We start from the raw sequence: 21168 nt of genomic DNA, 5'->3' as shown, positions 1-21168 counted from the left end.
TGACATTTTTCATATTTATTGACCAGTATGCAGAAAACTACGTCAGTTTATCATCATAAACACAGCCGTTTTTGTCTTAATCTTTTGTTTTAATCTTAAGTGATTGTAAACAGATGTTGTGTACAATTTTTGGGAATTTTTGCATTTATTTACATGCGATTGGATTAGCTACTCATGTGCTGGATGATTTGGGCTAATGCAGGACACTGCTGAATGATGCGCATCAGAGAGGATTTAGAAGTGCCGACTGATAAAGAAGTGGGTATACACTGTATACTTGTGTATACCTTGCACTACACTACTGGTTAATTGCAACTACATTTCTTCGCTTTCTTATCAAACAGCCAGACTAACGAAAGCCTTGACAAGCCGTACTTTTCAAGAAGATATGAAAACCCAGGAAATAACTCTTTGAACAGTAATGCCAGAGATTAAGAATTTATTGCCATCTATCCTGTCAGAAATTAACTTTTCCATAAGGGGCAGTATTTGCCCCCTCAAGTTGATTTTCAATTTTTTTCCTCCTGATCTTAAGTATGCCATATTTCATTTAAAATTCTTAAATTTAGTTAAATTTAATTAGTTAATAATTTGACAGTTAAAGCAGTATCAACCAAAAGCCATCTTTGCACTGCAGAGGTGGCAAAGAAGCTGCAGCTGAAGCTGCTTTAGATGTATTTACACTATTTAAAGGGGTCATCCGATGCTACATGCACTTTTACAAATTGTTTGAGCTGACATGTGTGTTGGCAGTGTGTGTACATAAGCACCTATAATGATAAAAATGCACCCAGTTTTTTTTTTTTTTTATCTACTCAAATCGAGCCGATCTCAGATCTCAGAGCCACTCCCACTATTGTATGTTTGACAGTAGCGTTTCAGCGCAGACTGGACTGGTGTCTTACCTTAGATCTGCCCTGGGGTGAGCAGTAAACAGTCCGCCATTGTTTCATCACTGTAGCAGATGTAGACAAAAATGTCTCCCAAGCGATTGAGGTGTTTTGTTGTTGGATGTAATAATGAACATAGGAGTCGTCATTTACTCCTGACATCTGAGCTGCTGAAGACGCAGTGGATTATGTTTGTTATTGAAGGGAATGCGCCCCGATTTACTTAAATCATGAATGTTCACTTGAATCATTCATGATCCAGCTTCACCTACAGAAGAAGTGAGTATAAGGTTTTTTAATGAATCTTTGCAAATCCCCTTTCCTAATAATGTGCTAATTAGCAAGTTTCATGATGAATGTTGCTCAGGTAATTGGTCTCTCTGAGAGCAGCTCGGAAGAGAGGGGCGGGGTCAGCAGAGCTAATTTGCATTTAAAGGAAAATGCTACAAAAGGGCTTGCCCTGAAAAGAGCTGTTTTTGACAGGGTAAAATTGTGTTTTTTTTACACTACCATTGAGAAATTTTAACTAAACTATTTTACAGAATTTTCATTAAGACCCTGAAGAATCATATCAACTTGTGGAAAATGGGCATCGGATGATCCCCTTTGGTGCTGCTCAGAGGGCAATAAATGCATTTACACAACAATTACAATTGCATAATGTAAAGAGATTTTAAATAGATGTTATAATAACATTTAAATACAGAACAATAACCAAATGAAATGATAGTATGAAAATATTATCGACAGTAGGCAGCAGCAAGCCATTGTTTTAATGCAGCATTTCCCAATCCTAGTCCTTGCGTCTACACAGGTGTTTGTTATTCTGGTTGGTTGATGAGAAAGAGATGAAATGTAGTTGCAATAAATGTGTTAAGAACTTGTACATCTGTAACACTGAATGATTATTATTCTGATGTGTGGAACTGAGGAAGAACTGATAGCACGTTTGATGTTTGGTTGGCCAGTCAGGGGAAAGGGGGCATTTCATTCCCGCCCACATGCAGAGAACAAAGTGAACGAATTATCCATTTCGGCTTTGTTGCATTTAGTTTTGGTGCATTAGAAGAAAGTGTGGTGAAAACAAAAATTAAAATATGAAAAACAACATGAGATTAGTAAATGGGCAATTCCAGCATTACATTCGCAGGCAAAACCTGAAAAATAAATTTTCATAAATTGTATTCTTTACCAATACATTGAACCATCTCTTTATATATTTTTTAAACCCCTTAAAATAGAGTCCAGATATCAGAAAAGTTTCAGTCTATAAGCCTGTTTTATATTTTAAATGAGTGAAGAACACATGCATTATGGACGTGACAAAAAAAGACTCAAGTTTCTGGGAGACAACATATTTTGTAGACTTTCTGCGAATTACAATGCACAAACAAACAATATCTGCCGTATGTAGAAGGGTTGGCCATTTATAAAACCTAGAATATCAATTTTGTTTAAGTTTTCGTTTTTGTGTTTCAGAGGAAAAATCAATGTTACGAACGTGACATCTCTCTGTTATGGACGCGACCATTCTGAAAGCGGAATTTATCCAACTATGGACATTTTAATTATTAATAAACGAATGTTTTCTTGTCGGTTTCAAGATGAAATTCACAGTGCTAACTCTCGTCTGCACAGTACTGGACATTTCTTTAGAGACAAATGCAAACTTCATACAGATTACATAATCAGGGAGTATTCAATTTTGTTTTTAATTGGTTCGTTTAACAGTATACATTTCAAGACTTCTAAAGCTATTTCTCTTGTAGCCTATGTGAGACACACGCTCTGTTTTGGTTCTTTTTTGAGACTCGTTCTAGTTCAGAGACAGACGGCAAAAAGCGTATCCTGTTTTCATTATTTTAAAAATCACAATATTTTGTTGTTATTAAGAATTTACATTAAAATCAGTTTCGAACTGATTTTAAGTTGCTTCATTATCAGGAGAAAATGCAAGTGATCGCGCGGGCGCCTGCCTCCTTGTCATGCATGCGCGCGCAATTAATATTTACACTTGAATTATACACTTGAATATGGGCCAAAAATGTAGCACATTTATATAGGTTAACGCTAGAGTTTGGAATCCACATTAAAATTAATCTTCACAAATTTACATCCAAGACAGATGCACTTATAACCTATAAATTGAAGGCTATTTGATATTTTAAAATGGTCTAACAGACCAACGCCACTCCAATTTGTTGATCATTAGTTGTTGATCAAGATTGAATGGATGCCGCTGAATTTTTTTAATGACTTGCTTATGCATTAAATAACTAAGATACAATACAGGTCAAGTAAAAGTGCTGAATATATAATAGGCCCGCCTACTGTACAAATATTTGTAAAATAGAGTGTGAATAAGACTGCAGATTCACGTTTTGCACATGCATAACAAAGTGAATTATATTAATATTCAATGATACGAAATTGAACCAAACAAGAAGTGTAATAAAAAAAAAACATTTAGAGAAAAAATTAAATTAAAATAATAAATGATAGGCCTAACTCCACAGCATGCATGCCGAACACGCAAAGTCATGCACTATGCATGAATGGAGCGCAGATAGCGACAAGAGTTATTTGAAACACATGAAAGGTTTAAATAAGATGAACGTTGACTGAATGTTGACAATGAACATTAGGGCTATATGACATAAAAAAAAAAAATAGTTTTGGTGATCTGTCATAGGCTATAGTCCGCCTGTGCATACCCGTCAAATGCTTAGGCTATCTGTGCGAAGGTCTCGCAGAAAATGCGATTTCTAAAATTAAAATGAATATATTTCTAAAATGTTATACGGCAAGCCTGAAACTAGTCACAGCAGTAGATCTTTATCAGTCATCAGCAACGAGGTAAATATGCGCATGATTTAATATGAAGCGCCCGTAGACTACAATAGATTTATGATGCACAAACCAGAAATAACAATATCTGCCGAATGGAGAAGGGTTGGTCATTCACAAAGCATAAAATATTTTTTTTATTTTAACTTTCGTTTTTGTGTTCAAGCACATGCTTAAAATTTGCCCCAAAGCACAGACAACAGTAGCCTAATGATTATGAAAAAATTAGACATTTTAATTATGTATTAATAAACTAATGTTTTCTGAGTCCTTGTCGGCTGCAAAGATGAAATTCACAAAATCTCCACTGGTTTTGAATTGGTTCATTTAAAAGTAGACTTTCCTTGGCTATATTTCTCATATATGTGAGGCGTTTTATTATTTTAAGTTATTTCATTATCAGGAAAAAATGCAAGTGATCACTCGGGCACCTCCCTGTCATGCATGCACATTCTTTTCCACACAAACACTTGAATATGAATGATAGCCTACAGCAAATTTATATTAGGTTAACGCTAGAGTGTGGGATCCGCATAAAATATTAGGCCGATGCCGCTCCAATTTGTTGATAATTAGTTGCTGTTGATCAAGATTACATGGATGTCACAGTCATAAACACTAATCACTCTCATAAACTTGTTTTAACAAATCGCTTATGCATTAAATAAAGATACAAAACAGGTTGTTAACCTTTGTGCATTGTTCAAATTCACTACCCTTTCGTTATGTTCGGGATGAAAACATCCACTAAATGAAACTGCTGTAACCGCCCACCGTCCTTTTGCCAAACCCCCAGACAACATCGTATCCATGCCATTGCTGAGCAACAACAACATGGACACATGTCGAAAAGATTAACTTCAACAGGCAAAACTTGATCGGCCGACCTGTAATGTTACACTCTCACTCAAAGGATGGATGATCTGACAGGATTGCCACTATGAGGTGGATCATGTCTAACATGTATAGTAAAGACAAACTCACCGTGTCTATAGTCACGATGAAGATGTAAATACACTTCAATTTCAGCAGGCAACTATTTTTACAGCTACATTATTATTCCAGCCATAATTAATCACAACACTGTATATACAATTACAAATGATTATATATAAATCAGATTGTTGTTTTACACACATGCACACAGACATTATTTCATACACAACACAGTCGTGAGATGCAAGAAATCTTCAGACGCGCTCATAACATCAAAAGACAATACTTTATTGAACCTTTTCTGATAAGAAGTGTGCGCTGCAAACGCCAGCATTTTTGACAGTCGTTTCTGTCCAGTCCGCTCGTTTTATCGTGTATAACCACAGCTGCATTAGCTTTTTGTCTGGCTTTGGCAGCAATCAAATTTATGCGATCAAATTTCTTATTTGAGGCAACCAACATCACAACAAGATGATAATTTAAGCTCCTTTTGAAGCTGAATCTGCGCTGGTTTGTTTTGCTTTCAACTTAGCGTGGTGACGTAATTGTGATGTCAGCCCTACATGACACTAGTTACCTGTGGTTGGCCTAGCCGTGCGTCACTCAGAAAACAACAGGCCAATCAGAAGAGAGGCTCATGAATATTAATTTGACAGCCCAAATCGACCTGTTTTTACCAGAGCTCATGAGAGAAGAGCTGTAAAAATATATTGAGATGGTTTTTGGTACTTATACCGCAAATATATATTCTTAAGGACATCAAAACCTAAAATAAAACTCCAGAAAGGTGTACAATATGGGACAGACGTGGCACAGCGCTGACGCATCTTGACGTCATAAATCTAGCCCTTATAAATCCAAAAATCATCGCTGTTTAGACTGAGTGTATTTACTTTTCAAACAGGCCTCCATCTTTCTACAAAATACTTACTGTTAACATAAATTAAAAAATGTGCCGTCTTTGATCTCTCATTTGAAAACATGAAATACAGTCAAATGAAAATGTAATTTTACTATAGGTGCACCCCTCATGTGGTGGATAAACAGCGATTTCCTTCAAATTTCTATTTAAGCACGTTAATGCAGTAAAATACAGACCTAAATGCACAACTTAAACAGGGTTTTGATCTTTTGGTAAAAACTTTATTTTTTCATGGTAAGGTTGTCTTTTTCATGGAATTGCCCATTTCATGTTCAGAAATGAACTGCTAGATGGACCTTGACAACAAAAGTTTATTTAATTGGTATCTTTTTATTGTATTTGTCCTATTGAATGCGATTTGTTCTTATTTTTAATAACAATAAAAAAATATTTCTATTTTGTTATTATATTGTTTAAATAAAATCACTGATATTGTGAAATCGTTTGTAATCAAAATAGGCATTACACACCACACAACTGTCAAGTCATTGTATAGGCAATATTGAGTAGGAGATTTAAAAAATACCTTTGTGTTACAAATAAAAGTTTATTATATAAGTAGAACAGTTCAGGTGTGAGTAATTTACTACATTTTAATTTTTGGGTGAACTACAGTATTTGTTTAACTGTAGTATGCAAGTGTATTGTGTGTTGAATGTAGTATGGTAGGTAATAATTAAGAAGACATTAGCCATATCATACTTTTTATCATTTTGCTTTTCACAACAGACAGAATTGTTGCTGCTGACCACGTTTCTTTTTTTCTGGAAGAGGCCAAAACATCCCTGCCAGAAGACCTTGGTAAGTCAACTTAATGTGAAAGTAGGCGCATCCACTGTCCTCCGCGGTGGATGTGACAATATTCATGTTTCATGCAGATAAAATAATATTCTAATATTTGTTTTCCAATTGAATTGGTTAATTTAAAAGCAGACATTTAGCTTTCTACACACAGGCCCATATTTTTCATGTCTGTGAGGCAAGTATACACAGTTTCTGTTTAATTTTTGACACGCTCAAGTTTAATTTAAGTGCAAGTGATTGCACCAGTGTGTAGCGTCTGCTTATGATCCTTGATGGTCATTGTGGTTTTATGTCTTAGAGACCCCTTTTAACCTGTGACATTAGCTAAATAACTCACAGACCTGGCCCCAAATTCTACATTTATATGGTGCGTAATTGCCAGTGGTTGTTCCCCCCACTGTCAGATGCTAAGCAGAATTGACTATCTGTTCTCTCCATCGGACTTCAAACACATTCCAAGAGAACTAAATGACCCTCCGTACCAGGCCGGGCTGACCAGTGAAATACCTATGCAAATACAACACACACGCATAGAGACATTTCCTTTAATTAGACCATAATTAATCAGTTACAAAGGTATCTGGTATAAGCACATGTTGTTTGTATGTTTCCTTATTATATTAGCCTAGTGACCACTCGTTATTTGTATTAGTAAGCTCTAAATACTCATATTCAGGTGTATGAATGTATCTCTGGTTTAATATATGCTAGATGTTTCTTTCTTGATATCAAAATGATCTGCTCTTCATTTCTCAAACAATGATGTACACTGTGACCTCGTGAAATGCATCATAATATTCCTACAGTACTGTAGGAAGAATTACACTGATCCAGCACAAGTCATAAAACATGCAAATGAGGTGTAAGTGAGACAAAGGAACACTCTCCCGCCGAAACTATGTGCCTCGTTACTGGGCGAACTGACCAGAAATGGGCATTGCTGGATCCAAATTAAACTTCTTCCACACCAAAAGACACCTTCTTCTTTTACCTTCGGTACCCTAGAGACACGCACATCACCGTGGAAACTTAGCGACTCCCCTTCGGGGTAGTCCGAGCTCCTGGCAGCTTTGAGCTCAATAACTTTGGCGACTTAACTTCGGACCAATCAACCCGTGGCTGGAATGACAAAGCTTCCACTCCTAAAGGAATTCATCAAGAATTAAGAAACACATTGCAACAAACCAGTGCAAGTAACCGCTTGTTAACTGTAGGCTTCGACCACTTTTGATATTTCTTTGATGGTTCTAACAGGTTGTGCTAGCTGATGTGCAAATCCTGCCATTAGTCTCTTTCTCTCTTGCGCAAGCGCTCTCTCTCTCTCTCTCTCGCACACGAAAACGCTCTCTCTCTCCCTCTCTCTCTCACTCTCTCCATGCCTTCCTTGTGTTGGCATCTGTGTTTAACCTGTTAACCTTCAACCCCATTTAGGGCCTCGCAGGTGAAAATAACCTACCTGAATTAAAATGGTAACAGTTTGTGACAAAGTGTGCTTACACAAACAAATTAGGTATCTTTGGAAAGAAGAGACTCTGGGCTTTACTATCTATCATCAAGAGTTGATAATGCTCAAAAAGATAAAAAGTTATAGACACTGACGTGCCTTGAAAAATATTTTTCCACACTGAATGTTTTTTTATTTCATATACAAATACATGAAATAAGTCCTGGAGCAATCCAGAAAAGTAATGGATCGAAAGCCATGTGTCCCATCAGTTCATATTTCAAATTTGAAGAAGATACCATGAAAAATGAGATTCCTGCAATATTTTTTCTGAAACTATTTATAGTCCCCCCACCCCCCTGTTTGAGGAAAAATAACCACCAAATGGATTACAGAATTATACAAGCTATTTTAGTCATTATACATGTTCCTGCATAGTTTTTCAATTATAAAATAATAGACAGATTTATTTGAGCACTAAAAAATACAAAAATAATTATTTGAGTAATAAAAAAGGAAAAAAAATAGAAAAAAAATGCTTTGTATATAGTATGTATACTGAAGTATTCTTCGTTATTCGTTATTACAATGATAAATATCACTGCCAGACGTGAAGTGATATTGCCAGACATGGTCATAGAGTCAGTAAACACACGCTGATGTGCTTCCATTCAGATTATAATCAAACAGATGGGCCATATAATCAATAATAGCTGATCAATGAATCACAATGATAGCCGTCATAGAGTCGCTAATAAACACGCTGATGTGCGTCCATACAGATTATAATCATGCAGACACGGCCACATTCCCCACACAATACACACACACACATATAAAAAATGTAGAAGAAAAAAAAAAACAGTTTTTTATGGATAAAGCAGATCGCTAAGTTATGCCCCGCTCAGATGACAGAAGCGTCATAGCCCGCGTCAGAGCTCGCAGGAGGGAGCGCCAAATTCAAATAATCTATATTCCGCTTTTCTGAGACTTTTTTTTCCGTAGACGGTCTCATTATGTTTGTAAGACCGTATTCTACAACATCGTTTAGTTTTTTTACCACCAAGACGCTGTTTTTGAGCGTAATTTATTCCATAACGGACGCGAACAATAACTCTCTGAAGAAATGAAACGTAAACAAAGGAATATTCATCCTTATTACAACGTTATTGTTTCGCTGGACTAAAAGTGCTCGCTGGGATGTTTTTCTGTGGACCCTTACCTCTCTAACTAAACTGGGATTTCAGCAGTGGACGCGTTTGTGGCTCGTTATTACAATGATAAAGGTACGTACGGCTTTTTTACTCTGCGTGTTTGGATGTGTACTGCTTACACAAATGTAGCAAATTTGTGCCACTCATTCCTTATAAGCTTTCCATCGAAAAACAGCGATCTGTCGTCGATGCTTGAGGCTTAGACCCTCAGAATGATATAAAGTTTGTCAAGATTAACTTTGTCCCGTTTCATTTATTCTATTAGAAAACAATGACACATGCAAACAAAGATCGTTCAGTGCGAGGTCGCTCTGGTGCAGGCTAACAGGTTAATGTATGTATGTTTGTGTTTAGTTCTCACATTGAGCTAATTTGCTACAGTTGGTGGAGGATGCGGGCAACGTTTTAAACCTTGTTCTGTGAGCAGACTCAGTAACATTGTGTTTCTTATGTGTGTTTATTCAAACTATCCAACTGCGTCGTGAATGAATGTGTAGGTTACTTTCCGTGCCTTAACAGTCCTCGAGTTTCTCACTGAGAAACCAGCCACTGTTAATGACTTAAATTAACTGCTGTTTATAAATTAGACCCTATAAAACGACTAAACCTTTTATAGCGTGTCTTAATGCTATTTTATCCGCCCTAAAGTGAGCGAAGAAAACCTCTTTTAGCGCGAAGAAGATAGCGAGCGATGTTCCTCGCTTATCTTAGAATTAAGGCCTTATTATGTATAGGTAGAGTTATGCCATTGTTCCATATGCCATACAACTAGACTATTACTCCCGTGGGTGTAATCATTAGCGTAGCTAACTAATGCATGCCCCCTGGCCCGATCACGGAGCAAAATTAATCTTAGAATACTGCAGGTCAGTGTCGGATTAATTAAAACTCATCAAGTAATTGTTGCAACAACCGCATAAGCCCCGTATATCTGGCGAAGAAACCCCAGATCGGCAGCGTGTATAAATAGTGTTATATTAAGTTAACTGATCCTGGGCAAATAAATCCTCACTTTCAGTTCTGAACAGCATGCCCCGTATCTGACTACCTCTCAGATCGGCGGCGCAAAGTGTTTTAGATTAAATCTATTTAATATTGGGCAAAGGAAACCCCCACTTTCGGGCTTTTGTTTTAAACCGCGCAAGTCTCTCCTGAACAGATAAAATCTCTTCAGGATAGCAGCTTCAGTTTAGCTGTGTGTGAGAAAAAAAAAAGCTCACTACAGTTTTGGTACGTCATCTGTTTATTGTCGTATTGTCGCGTATCATTGCATTCATATTAATCCCTTGATGTGATGCAATTGATGGTCGATTTAATGGTGTAATGCTTTGTCATTGTCTGTGAAGTGAACGCGCTGTGTAAGTTATGAATGAAGCGTGAACGACAGCCTGAGCGCGAGATTCCCATACATGTTTACACCCAGCTCACGTGCTCCACGCACACCGGCTGTTAAGCGTGCATCGGTTTCTTAGCAATGTCTGACCCCGGAAGGCTATAGCGAGGCCTTTCCGGTTCAAACTCAAGACGGCGCACACGTCACAGACTAATGTAAACAGACCACTGCAGGTAGCCGAAGCTACCGCGCTAACGACCCTACATAGATAGAAGCTAAAGCCCTTACCTCAGCTGTTAGCTGTTAGCATCTGACTAACACTTAGAGAGACAGTGTGTGTAAGTGTAACAGTTCCCTTCCTTCCTCTACACTTTCTTTCTGTTCCATCTTCTGTTGGGCTGTCAATTACTTTGGTCTCCCCCACAAGCTTTTGTTTATTTGTGTAGTTTATTTTTACTGTGTTAATTGCAGTAATTATTTATTTATTTTGTTGGGCTTATTTTATTTAATCTACTCCAGTCTGTAGTTAAGTCTAGCTACACCTATTGAGAAAAATTGAATTTATAGATTTTTTAATCTATTTAAAACAACTTTCCATTTACTTTCCTAAGCAATTAGGACATTTTAACTGGGTTTCTAATTTTAAATTCTACTTAGTTACCCTTATCCTCTCCTTCCCCTATAGGCATAGGCATAAGCATAGGCAATTCTAGCCACCGCAGGTGCACAATGAGCCCTCAAATCTATTAGTGGCCCACCGCAAACCGGCATCAAGCTGTTTCATGTATCCAAGATGCTTAATCTTTTTGTTGTCCCCTCTCAATGTTCCCTGTCTGACTGACACATAAGGGCAATTTTGATTAATTACCCTGTGAAGTTACACAGTGGTCCACCCTCTTGAGAGGAGCGAACTCATCCATAGCTCGAGGCCCAAAAGAAGGGTCCGTGTAACTTGGGACCCACAGGCGAAACCCAATTTTGCCTGTGCCAGCTAGTTGTTGGCCCTCCCACACTTGAGTGATGCAACATTGTGCCAAGTGATTTGCTGTTTGAGTGTTTGCTACTAGGTGTCATGGGTGTGATCAGGAGCCCCTGCAGTTGCGTGCTCGGGAGCGGTTGCGTGACCTCAGCTCACTACCAAGCCTAACGACACCTAAGATATAGCCATTCACTCAATATGAAACTTGAAGAGGACTAGAGAGCCTCTCTGCTTTAGTGTGCTCGGTCTGTCCAGCTATCTATCTCATCACTGCCTCTAGAGGTGCTAGTAAGCCCTTGATTTCCAACTATCCCTTTCTAGGTTTGAACTTTGATTTATTTTATTAATTTCAGTTCTGTCTGTTTTAGTTGTTTTTGTGGGCCTGGAGACCTAACCTGTTTGAACCATCAGAAAATACTTTGTAATAACGTTGATAAACCGAATAGCCTAAGTCATTAAATGACCCCCTAGGTCACCCATCAACAGTGTTACTCATAGTTTTGGGTGCTCACTCACACCAATTATCCTCTCCTGCCTTATCAGCCACGATATTTAAGTGTTTAGTTTGCGTCACTAACTGATCACACCAGTTAACCACGCAACACATAGCCCCAAATATTTTAGCTCAATAAATCTGTATGGACTTGCATAGGTTTTTGTTGTGCTTTTCCCTCTCCACCTGTGTTCCACCTGTGTCCAGGTCATCCAGCCCTGCCACCCATCTGATCAGCCAAAGGATTGGCTGTGCACTGCAACGGATGTCCTCCGGTCTGGGACCACTCCTGATCTACAGCACCTGAGCGAAACAGCTGAATGACAACCTGAACTGGCAGACAGACCATGATTAAACCAAGGCTACAGCCACAGAGGGCCAGCCAGGATCACCGGTGCTCTTGCCTACATCCGCATCATCCATTTAACGCTGAGCGAAAGATGCTTCAACCACAAGGAGGCCCAGAGGACCGGAAGCGTGCGCAGAACTGCCAGACCAGCAAGTGACAGTGGATGAAGAGGTCGAGGAGCTACAAGAGGAAGTAGAAAGTTTCAGCATGCCTCTACAAAACCCACACAGACACTGAGCACAGAGAGCAGCTGGAATAAAAGCCAGAGAGGCTCCTGCAGGCTGAAGCTCTCTTAACTAGTGACCCAGGTGAACCAAAGCAACGCCTGTGAATACCACCTGCAAGCAGCCTGAGTTGAAATCCAAGTCTCTGCTCAGCAACGCTGCAACTGCAAACACTAACCAACCAAGTCAAGGTGAACTCAACGTCCCAAATGAACTAAAATAGGCTTGCAGACCACAAGGTGAACAGGAAGGGGAAACACAACACAGAATATCCCCTGACAAGCCAGCCCAGGCCCCCCAGCCAAGAGTCCAAACCTGCGAAGGGGGGGTGAGAGCCCACTGTCCACACGTCACCAGCCAGCAATTACAGGGGATCACGGCATACACACACACGTGTGGCCCCACAGACCCCAACAAGCTGCCTGCCTGCAAAACATGAACTGTTATGCTTGAACTCTGCCCAATGTGACCACATGAAACTATCCAATCAGGAACACCTCTAGCCTGCACGAGCAGTCTGAAATTGTCAACGCGGATAACAAAGACTACAAGAAGCCTGCTACAGCCAGCTTTGAGTCTACGCCAGACGACAGAACAGGCCACAAGGGAGGAAGGCTTCAACTCCAGAACTTTACCTGCTCCCGAAATCTGCATCACATTGTGGGTCACCACCCAAGTGCCATGGCCTTCCCCTGCACAGTGAAAGAAAAGAAACTGATCCTGAGAGTGGCTTCCCCAGCAGGGCAAACAGGATCTATCAGACTTTTAATTACGAGTGGCATGAGAAACCAACAACCCACCAGAAAGCCATCCTACTAGGAGAAATGCCCAGATCTTGGCAAACAGTCTCTCACCACAGAGACGTCCGTCCTGACGCCAGATGGTCATGTCACCCAAACAGCACATCAGCAGACAGCTGATCACCCATGACAGGCCAAAATACACACACGGCCAACTCCCCTGTGCCTGACCATCAGCTCCATGAGACTGTACACCCTGTGTACATAACCCAAATGGACAAAGGCTCTCTTGTCACCTACATGGAACTGCCACATGGTTTTGAGCCCAATGGACTTTAAGCATTCATAGAATTGGCCTCAAGTGCGGGAACGTTCACATTTCCAGCCAGCCAACTCATCTGAAGTCCAATGCCAGGTCACAAAGTTCGGGCCTGACATCTAAGCTGGTCGCGAGAATTCAGTCTCAAGGTCAGACCAGCCAACGGCCAAGACTCTGCCTGCTCTTACATCTTGTAAGGCACATCACTGTGATAGATGCTTCATCAGAAAGTCAACACAGTTCCTAACCAGCAGGAACAGCATATCCGTGATGGTGCCGGTCCCAAGCACCAGACAGAGCACTGAGCAACAAACCTAAAATCTCACCAGCAGAAACCATCTTGACACGTCCCAGCTCTTCTCAGAGCTGAACAGTGTGGCAACACCGGAGACAGTAGAGATCTTGAGTATTCTAAAGGAGCTCATTCAGAGGAGGCCCCGTAAAGGAGAAAAAAAATGGACAGTACAAACTCCTTATAAGTGTGAGAACTGAAATGAATGACCACACAAAGTGCCCTCCAGCTGAACACTCACCCAGATCTCAGATTACCAGCCACATCACCGAGTAATGGCATCACCACGCCACTTCAGCTGATGGCTGCACATCCAGGATGATCCAACACCTGTCAGCATACCAGTCACCACACAAACTCGGTACGAGGACTCCTGAGGAACCCAATTGAAAAGGAGGGAAACCAGGAAACAGCATGTTGGAAAACACGGCGAGACTTAGAGATCTGTTGACACTGGACTAAATCTAACTTTTATGTCACTTTCAACTTGTGGCAGACCCCAAGCTGATGCTCAGAAACAGAACTGAACTATTAAGGCCGAAAGGTGTGCACTGAACATGCAGCAACACATGCATACCACCTTCTAAGTGATAAAGAGCCGCTGGGTCACATTGACCCTTTGCTGACACTGAGACAGCTGAAACCCCAGGCTGAAGTGCGAGAACCTCTGCCACTCCAGCCAGACAAGTTACCCAGACAGACTGTCAGGTCACCGAGGTCACAGGAAAATCTCACAGCCAGCCACGAGGACACGACCTGAAGCCTCACACGCTTCAAGGCACTCATTAAGCACACACCAGACCGGTCTTCACAAGCAAGTGCACACGTTTCCTATGAGACCTTGCAACCCCCTGAGGAAGCCCTGTAAAGTGCAAGAACTTCCAGCCAGAGCAGACCAGATGTTTACTCTGGTAAAAAAACGAGACTGCAATACCAGCATACTCGAAAAGGGAATGGACAGCGACAGTGTGACACACGGACAGCGTGGCCAAACCCTCAACCACACACCTTCAAAGGAAGGGAGGGAACCTGGCCCCACTCTGAGCCACACCCCCTTTTCTGAGAGACATCCTGCATCTGCCGACAACTGCTAGTGCCTAAGCTACTCATCACAAGAGGCAATGATGCAGAGCTAATGTCAACCATGTGGACTCACTCAAGACCACATTACATCATTAAACTCAAATGGCATCTGCACTCTACACCATGCCTGATTTACTCTAATCCCAAGGAGTTTCATCTAACAGCTGGATTCACCAACTACTGCCTTAGTCCTGGTCTACACCAACAAATGGCCAGAACTAAAGGGGGGTTGCCCATTTCAACAGAACACTGCTCCCAAAAGAGCACTAACTACTCAGATGACAAAAGAGCCCTGCTCTGCAATTCATGAACCACCCAGCGATTCTCCAGTTCAACAGAACATGGAAAGTGATCACAAAGACGTGCCGCCAACCTGTAACGGCCCTCAACAGCAAGAGCAGCGGTGCAGAGGACCAATGCACCGAAAGCCACATGGTCACTGGCCTTTTAAGGATGCAATGTGGAGGCATGGTTTGTCCAGAGCAAGTGTTTTTGGGTTAACAGGAAACCTCTCCCACATCACAGTACAAGTGACAGCCATCCTGATCACCCTTTAAATCGCATCGACTCACAAGAACTGCATCAGAGAACTCCTCATTTACACAGACTCAAATGATGCCAAGCTCAGCCTCACACGCCACCTCCTCGGCTAGGACAAGCCAGTCAAGCACCAACACCCATCTCAGATATGCAACAACATCACAAGTGCATTGCGTGGAGAGCTATGGTCTCAACTAAGACCCACCCACCCATGACATGGCAGCCGTAACCAACAGGAGACCAACTTTTACTCCCAGGGTATCCACCTCGCAGCCCTGGTGCTAAACTTATGACTATCCATGGATGGCATTGCCTAAAAAAACTTCTGACTGATCAATGACACTTATTCTTGGCCACCTCTCTGACCCCTCCAACCACCCTATCACACCGGGTCAACTGGCTGCTGCTCCAGTCCTCAATCTGCTGCATGACATCAAACACATGCTGCGTGTGCTGAGCAACATACTATAATATGTCCCTGATGACCACAGTGCGCCAAAGCTTGTGGTACCACAGTGACAACAGGGGGGTCAGGTTAATGTATGCCCACAACACATCATGTGCTGGACACCACAGTACCAGAGACACTCAAGAGACACTAAAACAAGTGGCATACGGGGCTGGCATACAGCAAGATATAATATGTCAGTGCATGTCAGGTTGCTGTCAATTCTGAACAGCAAATTGGAACCATAAGGCCCACTACAACACACTCACTTTGGGTTCGCAATCACTGAAATGACACTTGTCAAGCTGTTTCACCACATATGGGCCTATAACACCATACAGATCTGTGTCAGCCCTCACTTTCCAGTCTGCCAGCATGTCACAGACGGCAAACCCCATTGCCCAAGGAGGAGACGTGAACACTTGGCTAAGAGGCATTACACATAGTCTTACTCACAAGACCATTGAACTTTTAATATTCTGAGTAATAGCCACGATTCGGAAGAAACTCCTGACACACGATTCAACCCAGAATCACCACCACAGGAAGTTAAACAAGGCCATCAGTTCCCTAAGCTACGCTTTCACAGCCCGGCTAACCCTAAGCGACGAGCAAAGCACCCATCGTCAGAAGGAGCTGACACATGTCCAAAGCCACATAGACAAGGTGACAGTGAAAGTCCAAGATGATTTCAGACATCAGAACACTGAGTTCCTGAGAGAGCTATTGCACATATCACGCTGCACAGACAAGCTCAAAGTGAAAACCCAGGATAAACACAAGGAACTAGACAGAGCGAAGCAGGAAACAAAGGAAAAATTTGAACAACTCCAAGAAGCTCTTGCAGTTGCTGAACATGACCAACGAGAACTAAAAGCTTCACAGAAAGACATGAGAAGACATCTACAGTCTGCAGAACAGCGACTAGACAAAGCCAAAACTGACCTTAAACAAAGACTCTAAAACAAAGGCTCTGAAAGACCACCTGAAAAGGAATTAGAGCCAAGAAAAGCGGAGCCCTCATCAGGATCACCACTGCTGAGCAGAACGGGGTCCCCCATCCAAGAATTGCTACGTAACGGAAGAAGTGAATGGCCACAAACAAAGCATCGCCAGTCCTCATCACAGAACTCTTCCCCTCTAGCAAAAGAAGAAAGCCCCTCCATGCAGACCCTGAAACTGCTCATGAGACGACTCTTAAAGACCTTGACAAACTGGCTAAAATGTCACCCAGTTTGACCGAACGCTACAGAAGGCCAAGATATCCAGAAGTGGAAGCTCACGTGACTGACAGAGACAGGTAACACCACCTCAGACCCACATCCAGTCCTGAGAGACAAAGGTCTATGAACAGGTGCACGCCTGCACTTCCTCAGACCTCCGAACGGAACCACCGGAGAAGAGCGGCCCAGGCGGAGACAATGCTGAATGTGACTAAGGTTAAAACTCAAGCTGAGGATCCAAAGGCTGGAATATCTTTATAATCATGATCCAAACAAAGATGCTGCATACATGCAACATGAGCAGTTTATAATCTAAATTAGGTTGTATAATTTCAAAATTTGAAGCATAAACAGGATGGTCTAACTTCAGTTTTGTGAAACTAATGTATACATAAAAATATCTGCATGAAATGAAACCGAAGACGAGTTGAATGAGATGCAGATTCACTCTCTGCCAGCAGGTGGTGCTTTAAGCGTTTCCTTGGTTTCCGCTGTAAACTAAGCATCACTGCACTTATGAACTTTAATATGCATGATACAGAGGCAAGATGAAAAGAAAAGAAAATTTGTTATTGTCTCAGCGAGGAGGCATGTGCATTCAGTGCCCGTGGGTACTGAACACGCTCATTGTGATGAGTTTGATCCTATTCCCAAGGGATGCAGAACAATGGCACGGTTTAACTCAGCTTGTGGTGATCGCTTTGATCTGTGGGATCCGTATACCCTCTCTAAACGGGTTACCTGATTCCGTGGATAATTTTTGTGTTATGATGATGAAAATGTGAGCACTGAGTCGTTTTATCCCCAATCTTTTGAGATTGTGGGCGGAGCTATATTCAACTCTACTATGTCTCTCTAACATGCATATTATTTTGTGTTGAGAGTCTCAATGGGTGTTGATATATTAAGATGGAGAGATGCTTGCAAGCTTTCTCTCCCAAGGTGTTTTAGTGACCTAGATTGGTTTAGGCGTGTCCCCTGAGACAGCTGTTGTGCTGTGCCTCACTCAGATTTCTGTTGCCAATGCATGGGAGTGTTGATGGCCATGATGGTTGTAATGTCACATCTGTAGTTAGTTTCGCCTTCCAGGCTCCTTTGACATATTCATTGAGGCGGTGGTCTGTGAGATCAGGGAAGCGTGAGCAAATTCCCTCCACTGGCCTCTGACCATCATGGCCTCCTAATAATCCCCATCCACTTGATTGGCTCTATGACTCTCTCTCCTCTCCACCTGTAGCTGGTGTGTGGTGAGCGCACTGGCGCCGTTGTCCTGTGGCTGCCGTCGCATCATCCAAGTGGATGCTTCACACTGGTGGTGGTTGAGGAGAGACCCCCACATGATTATAAAGCGCTTTGGGTGTACAGCATTACACATAAAGTGCTATATAAATGCCTCCTTCCTTCCTTGTCGTGGTTTTAATAAGCGATCTTTTTGAGCGCTCTTTGCCTAGATTGTGTTATCTCCCCTATTAGGGTTTTAAGTAGATAGCCCAATTTCTTTGGTCTGGGCAATCTTCAGCCTTGCCTGAGGAAACTACTATTTGAGGATAGCTGCCTTCCAGCTTGGGGACTATTCCCCTTATTAGGGTATTTAAGTAGTGGTCTCCTTGAGCCACTTTCCTAGACTGGGTATGCAGTGTCTCGTTCCCTCTCTGGGAACCATGGTTACATGCATAACCAGAGTCATTCCATTAGCACCCTGTACTTTAAGAGAGTGAACGTGTATTTCCATTTACTGTGTCTCCTTCCGCTGTGTTTCTCATGCGCATTGCTTGTTTACATCAGAGCACATGCCTCTTTGATGCAACATACAGTGCTGTTGTGCATTTTAACCGCTTGATGGGTAAAATATTCTTAAAATGCATTCTATGCAAATGCTTCATGCTATGTTGAAGTGTCCAAGATAACAGTATCGTGCATATTCATTATGGTGATGTACTGCATTACCGTATATCGGCACATGTCTGCATTACAGCGGGCGGCCATGTAAAGATGCTACTACTTTCATGTTTCTAACGATAAGCCGTATTTGCAGTTGTTGATTGACAGGTGAGCGTTTGGATGTCCTGCCCAATGTACTTTAATTAACACATAGACTAGCCGTTAATGATCTGTCCATCACAGACTGTGTGACTTCGACACTTCCTGTGTATAGTCGACTATTAGGGTGCAGCCCTAATTATTACACACACACACACACACACACACACACACACACATAATGCACTATATACAGTACAATAAAAGACATCTCATTACCAATTACTTTTGTTTTGCAGAAAATCTGAAGGCTACTCTTAGCCATGAATCCCTCCAAAAGGTTTATGGTCTTCTGGTGGGATTTATTGTTTGCAATACGGGTCATCGTAAAGGGGTTGCAGAAAATCTCACTGCAGCTGCAGTAAAGAATCCCCTGAAGAATAACGAGGGCCTTTGCTTGTTGACCGTAAGTCAGCTAACTAAAAAAAAAAAAAAAAACTTTTTTCTTTTTGTTCTCTACAAGTGTTTTTACAAGTTTACCTGTGTCTTTGGTCTTTTCCCTATCTGCATAGGTTGATGAACATAAAACATCGTCCACCTTTGGCCAGGCCTAAATCGTGCTGCTGCCAGAGGAGTATGCCTTATTTGAGCAGTTCTTAAAAATAAGGCCAGTACTCCCTGGTGGCAGCTCGAAGTACTTTTTTTTAAACAAAGCAGCTGGGCCTTACACCAAGCTGCTAGAGTGCTTCCAGGAGTGCTGGACAGGTTTCGGCCTTCCTGGGACACCAACATTCTGCATGATCAGGACTAGCCTGAGCACATATGTAAGTATTGTTGTTTTCATTTGTATATCAGGGTTTTTCGTGCATAGGCTTCGCCTGGATAGTACTAGAATTTCATCCTTAGGGGGGGTTGTAACTTTTTCTCCACCTGTTTGCTCTCTTGTAAAAGCTCATAAATGGGTGTGGAGGAGGCACTCTATAGCACCACCTTTTGTCAAAAGTGGGGGGGGGGGGGTTAGTTTTAGCTACAGACACCGAACTTGGTACATATATTGTTCTCATCAAGCCGGACAACTTTCTAATTTACAGTCATTAGCTATGACCAATAGGAAGTCGGCTATTTTTATTTTAATGGAAATTTTTGGGGAATTCAGGCTGTAAATAAATTCATACTCCTCCAAGTAGAAACAAGTAGTTCACACCAAACATTGTCAACATGATGCCAAGATACTGAAGATGCTAAATTGCGAATGGATTTGGGATATTTTGAACAGTTTTGTAATGGCGATTTATTGCAGTTACAGTAAAAAAAGATGAGAAAATTACTGCTATATCTTTAAAGTTTAGCTTCCAAACACTTCAAAAAGTTTTACATACATTGAAAAAGTCTTTCTGAGGAAATATGGTTGGTTTCATGACTTTACAAAACTCCATGGATAAGAGAGAATTAAAAAACTATCAGACATCTGATGGGGGGGGGGGGGGGGGGGGGGGGGGGGGGTTGGAGAGAGAGAGAGAGAGAGACAGGGTAACACTTCATAATAACTGCACGCTATGAATCATTAGGTACACATTAGTAAATAGTTAGTTCATCCTTTATAAAGCATTGTCCCAACATTAATAGTCATTAGTAAGCAGTTTATAAATATAGCTATAAATGTATTGTTCTTTATTTATAAGGCATATCTATTACAAAGAATATTTAAAGGCTCATTTATCTTCCTAACAGAAAAAATAAAGAAACACAACACAGAGGGATACAAAACAAAAATATTTTTTTCAAGATGCAAAAAATGAAACTGTGCACTTGAATTGTTTAACTTTTCTGTTTGTGAGATAAATGAGCCTTTAAATCTCCTTTGTAAATGCTTTATAAGGTATAAACAGTCCTCACTTTAGATTAGCTCACACAAATAGATGGCTGGCAACTGCTTATAGTTTTGCCTGCATTTCAGTTTAGTCTTCATCTGTTGGCTGAACTGTTTTACTGTTACATCCATGAGATTATGTAAATTCAGATGTCATTTCACAGGATGTCATAGGTCAGTATGAAATGAGTTTCAAATTATTATATGCAGCACAAAAATGTATAAGTCCATGTGTATG

The 21168-nt window shown here is 41.1% G+C and overlaps 1 protein-coding gene across 2 annotated transcripts in view; it reads left to right on the top strand.

The window, feature by feature from the left end:
- The window catches only part of LOC306855183 (uncharacterized protein), a 79351-nt gene that overhangs the window by 49345 nt on the left and 8838 nt on the right, over positions 1-21168 (top strand). For both annotated transcript variants that reach the window (XM_079393667.1, XM_079393668.1), the window contains exons 6-8: positions 6325-6396; positions 19360-19526; positions 19633-19884. In XM_079393667.1, coding sequence (XP_079249793.1) covers positions 6325-6396; positions 19360-19526; positions 19633-19674 — 281 coding nt within the window. In that variant the 3' untranslated portion in view covers positions 19675-19884. The remainder of the gene's footprint in view (positions 1-6324; positions 6397-19359; positions 19527-19632; positions 19885-21168) is intronic.

The sequence above is a fragment of the Barbus barbus genome, assembly GCF_936440315.1.
Source record: "Barbus barbus genome assembly, chromosome: 3".
NCBI classification, from domain to species: domain Eukaryota; kingdom Metazoa; phylum Chordata; class Actinopteri; order Cypriniformes; family Cyprinidae; genus Barbus; species Barbus barbus.
This window is presented reverse-complemented; position numbering and strand designations above follow the sequence as displayed.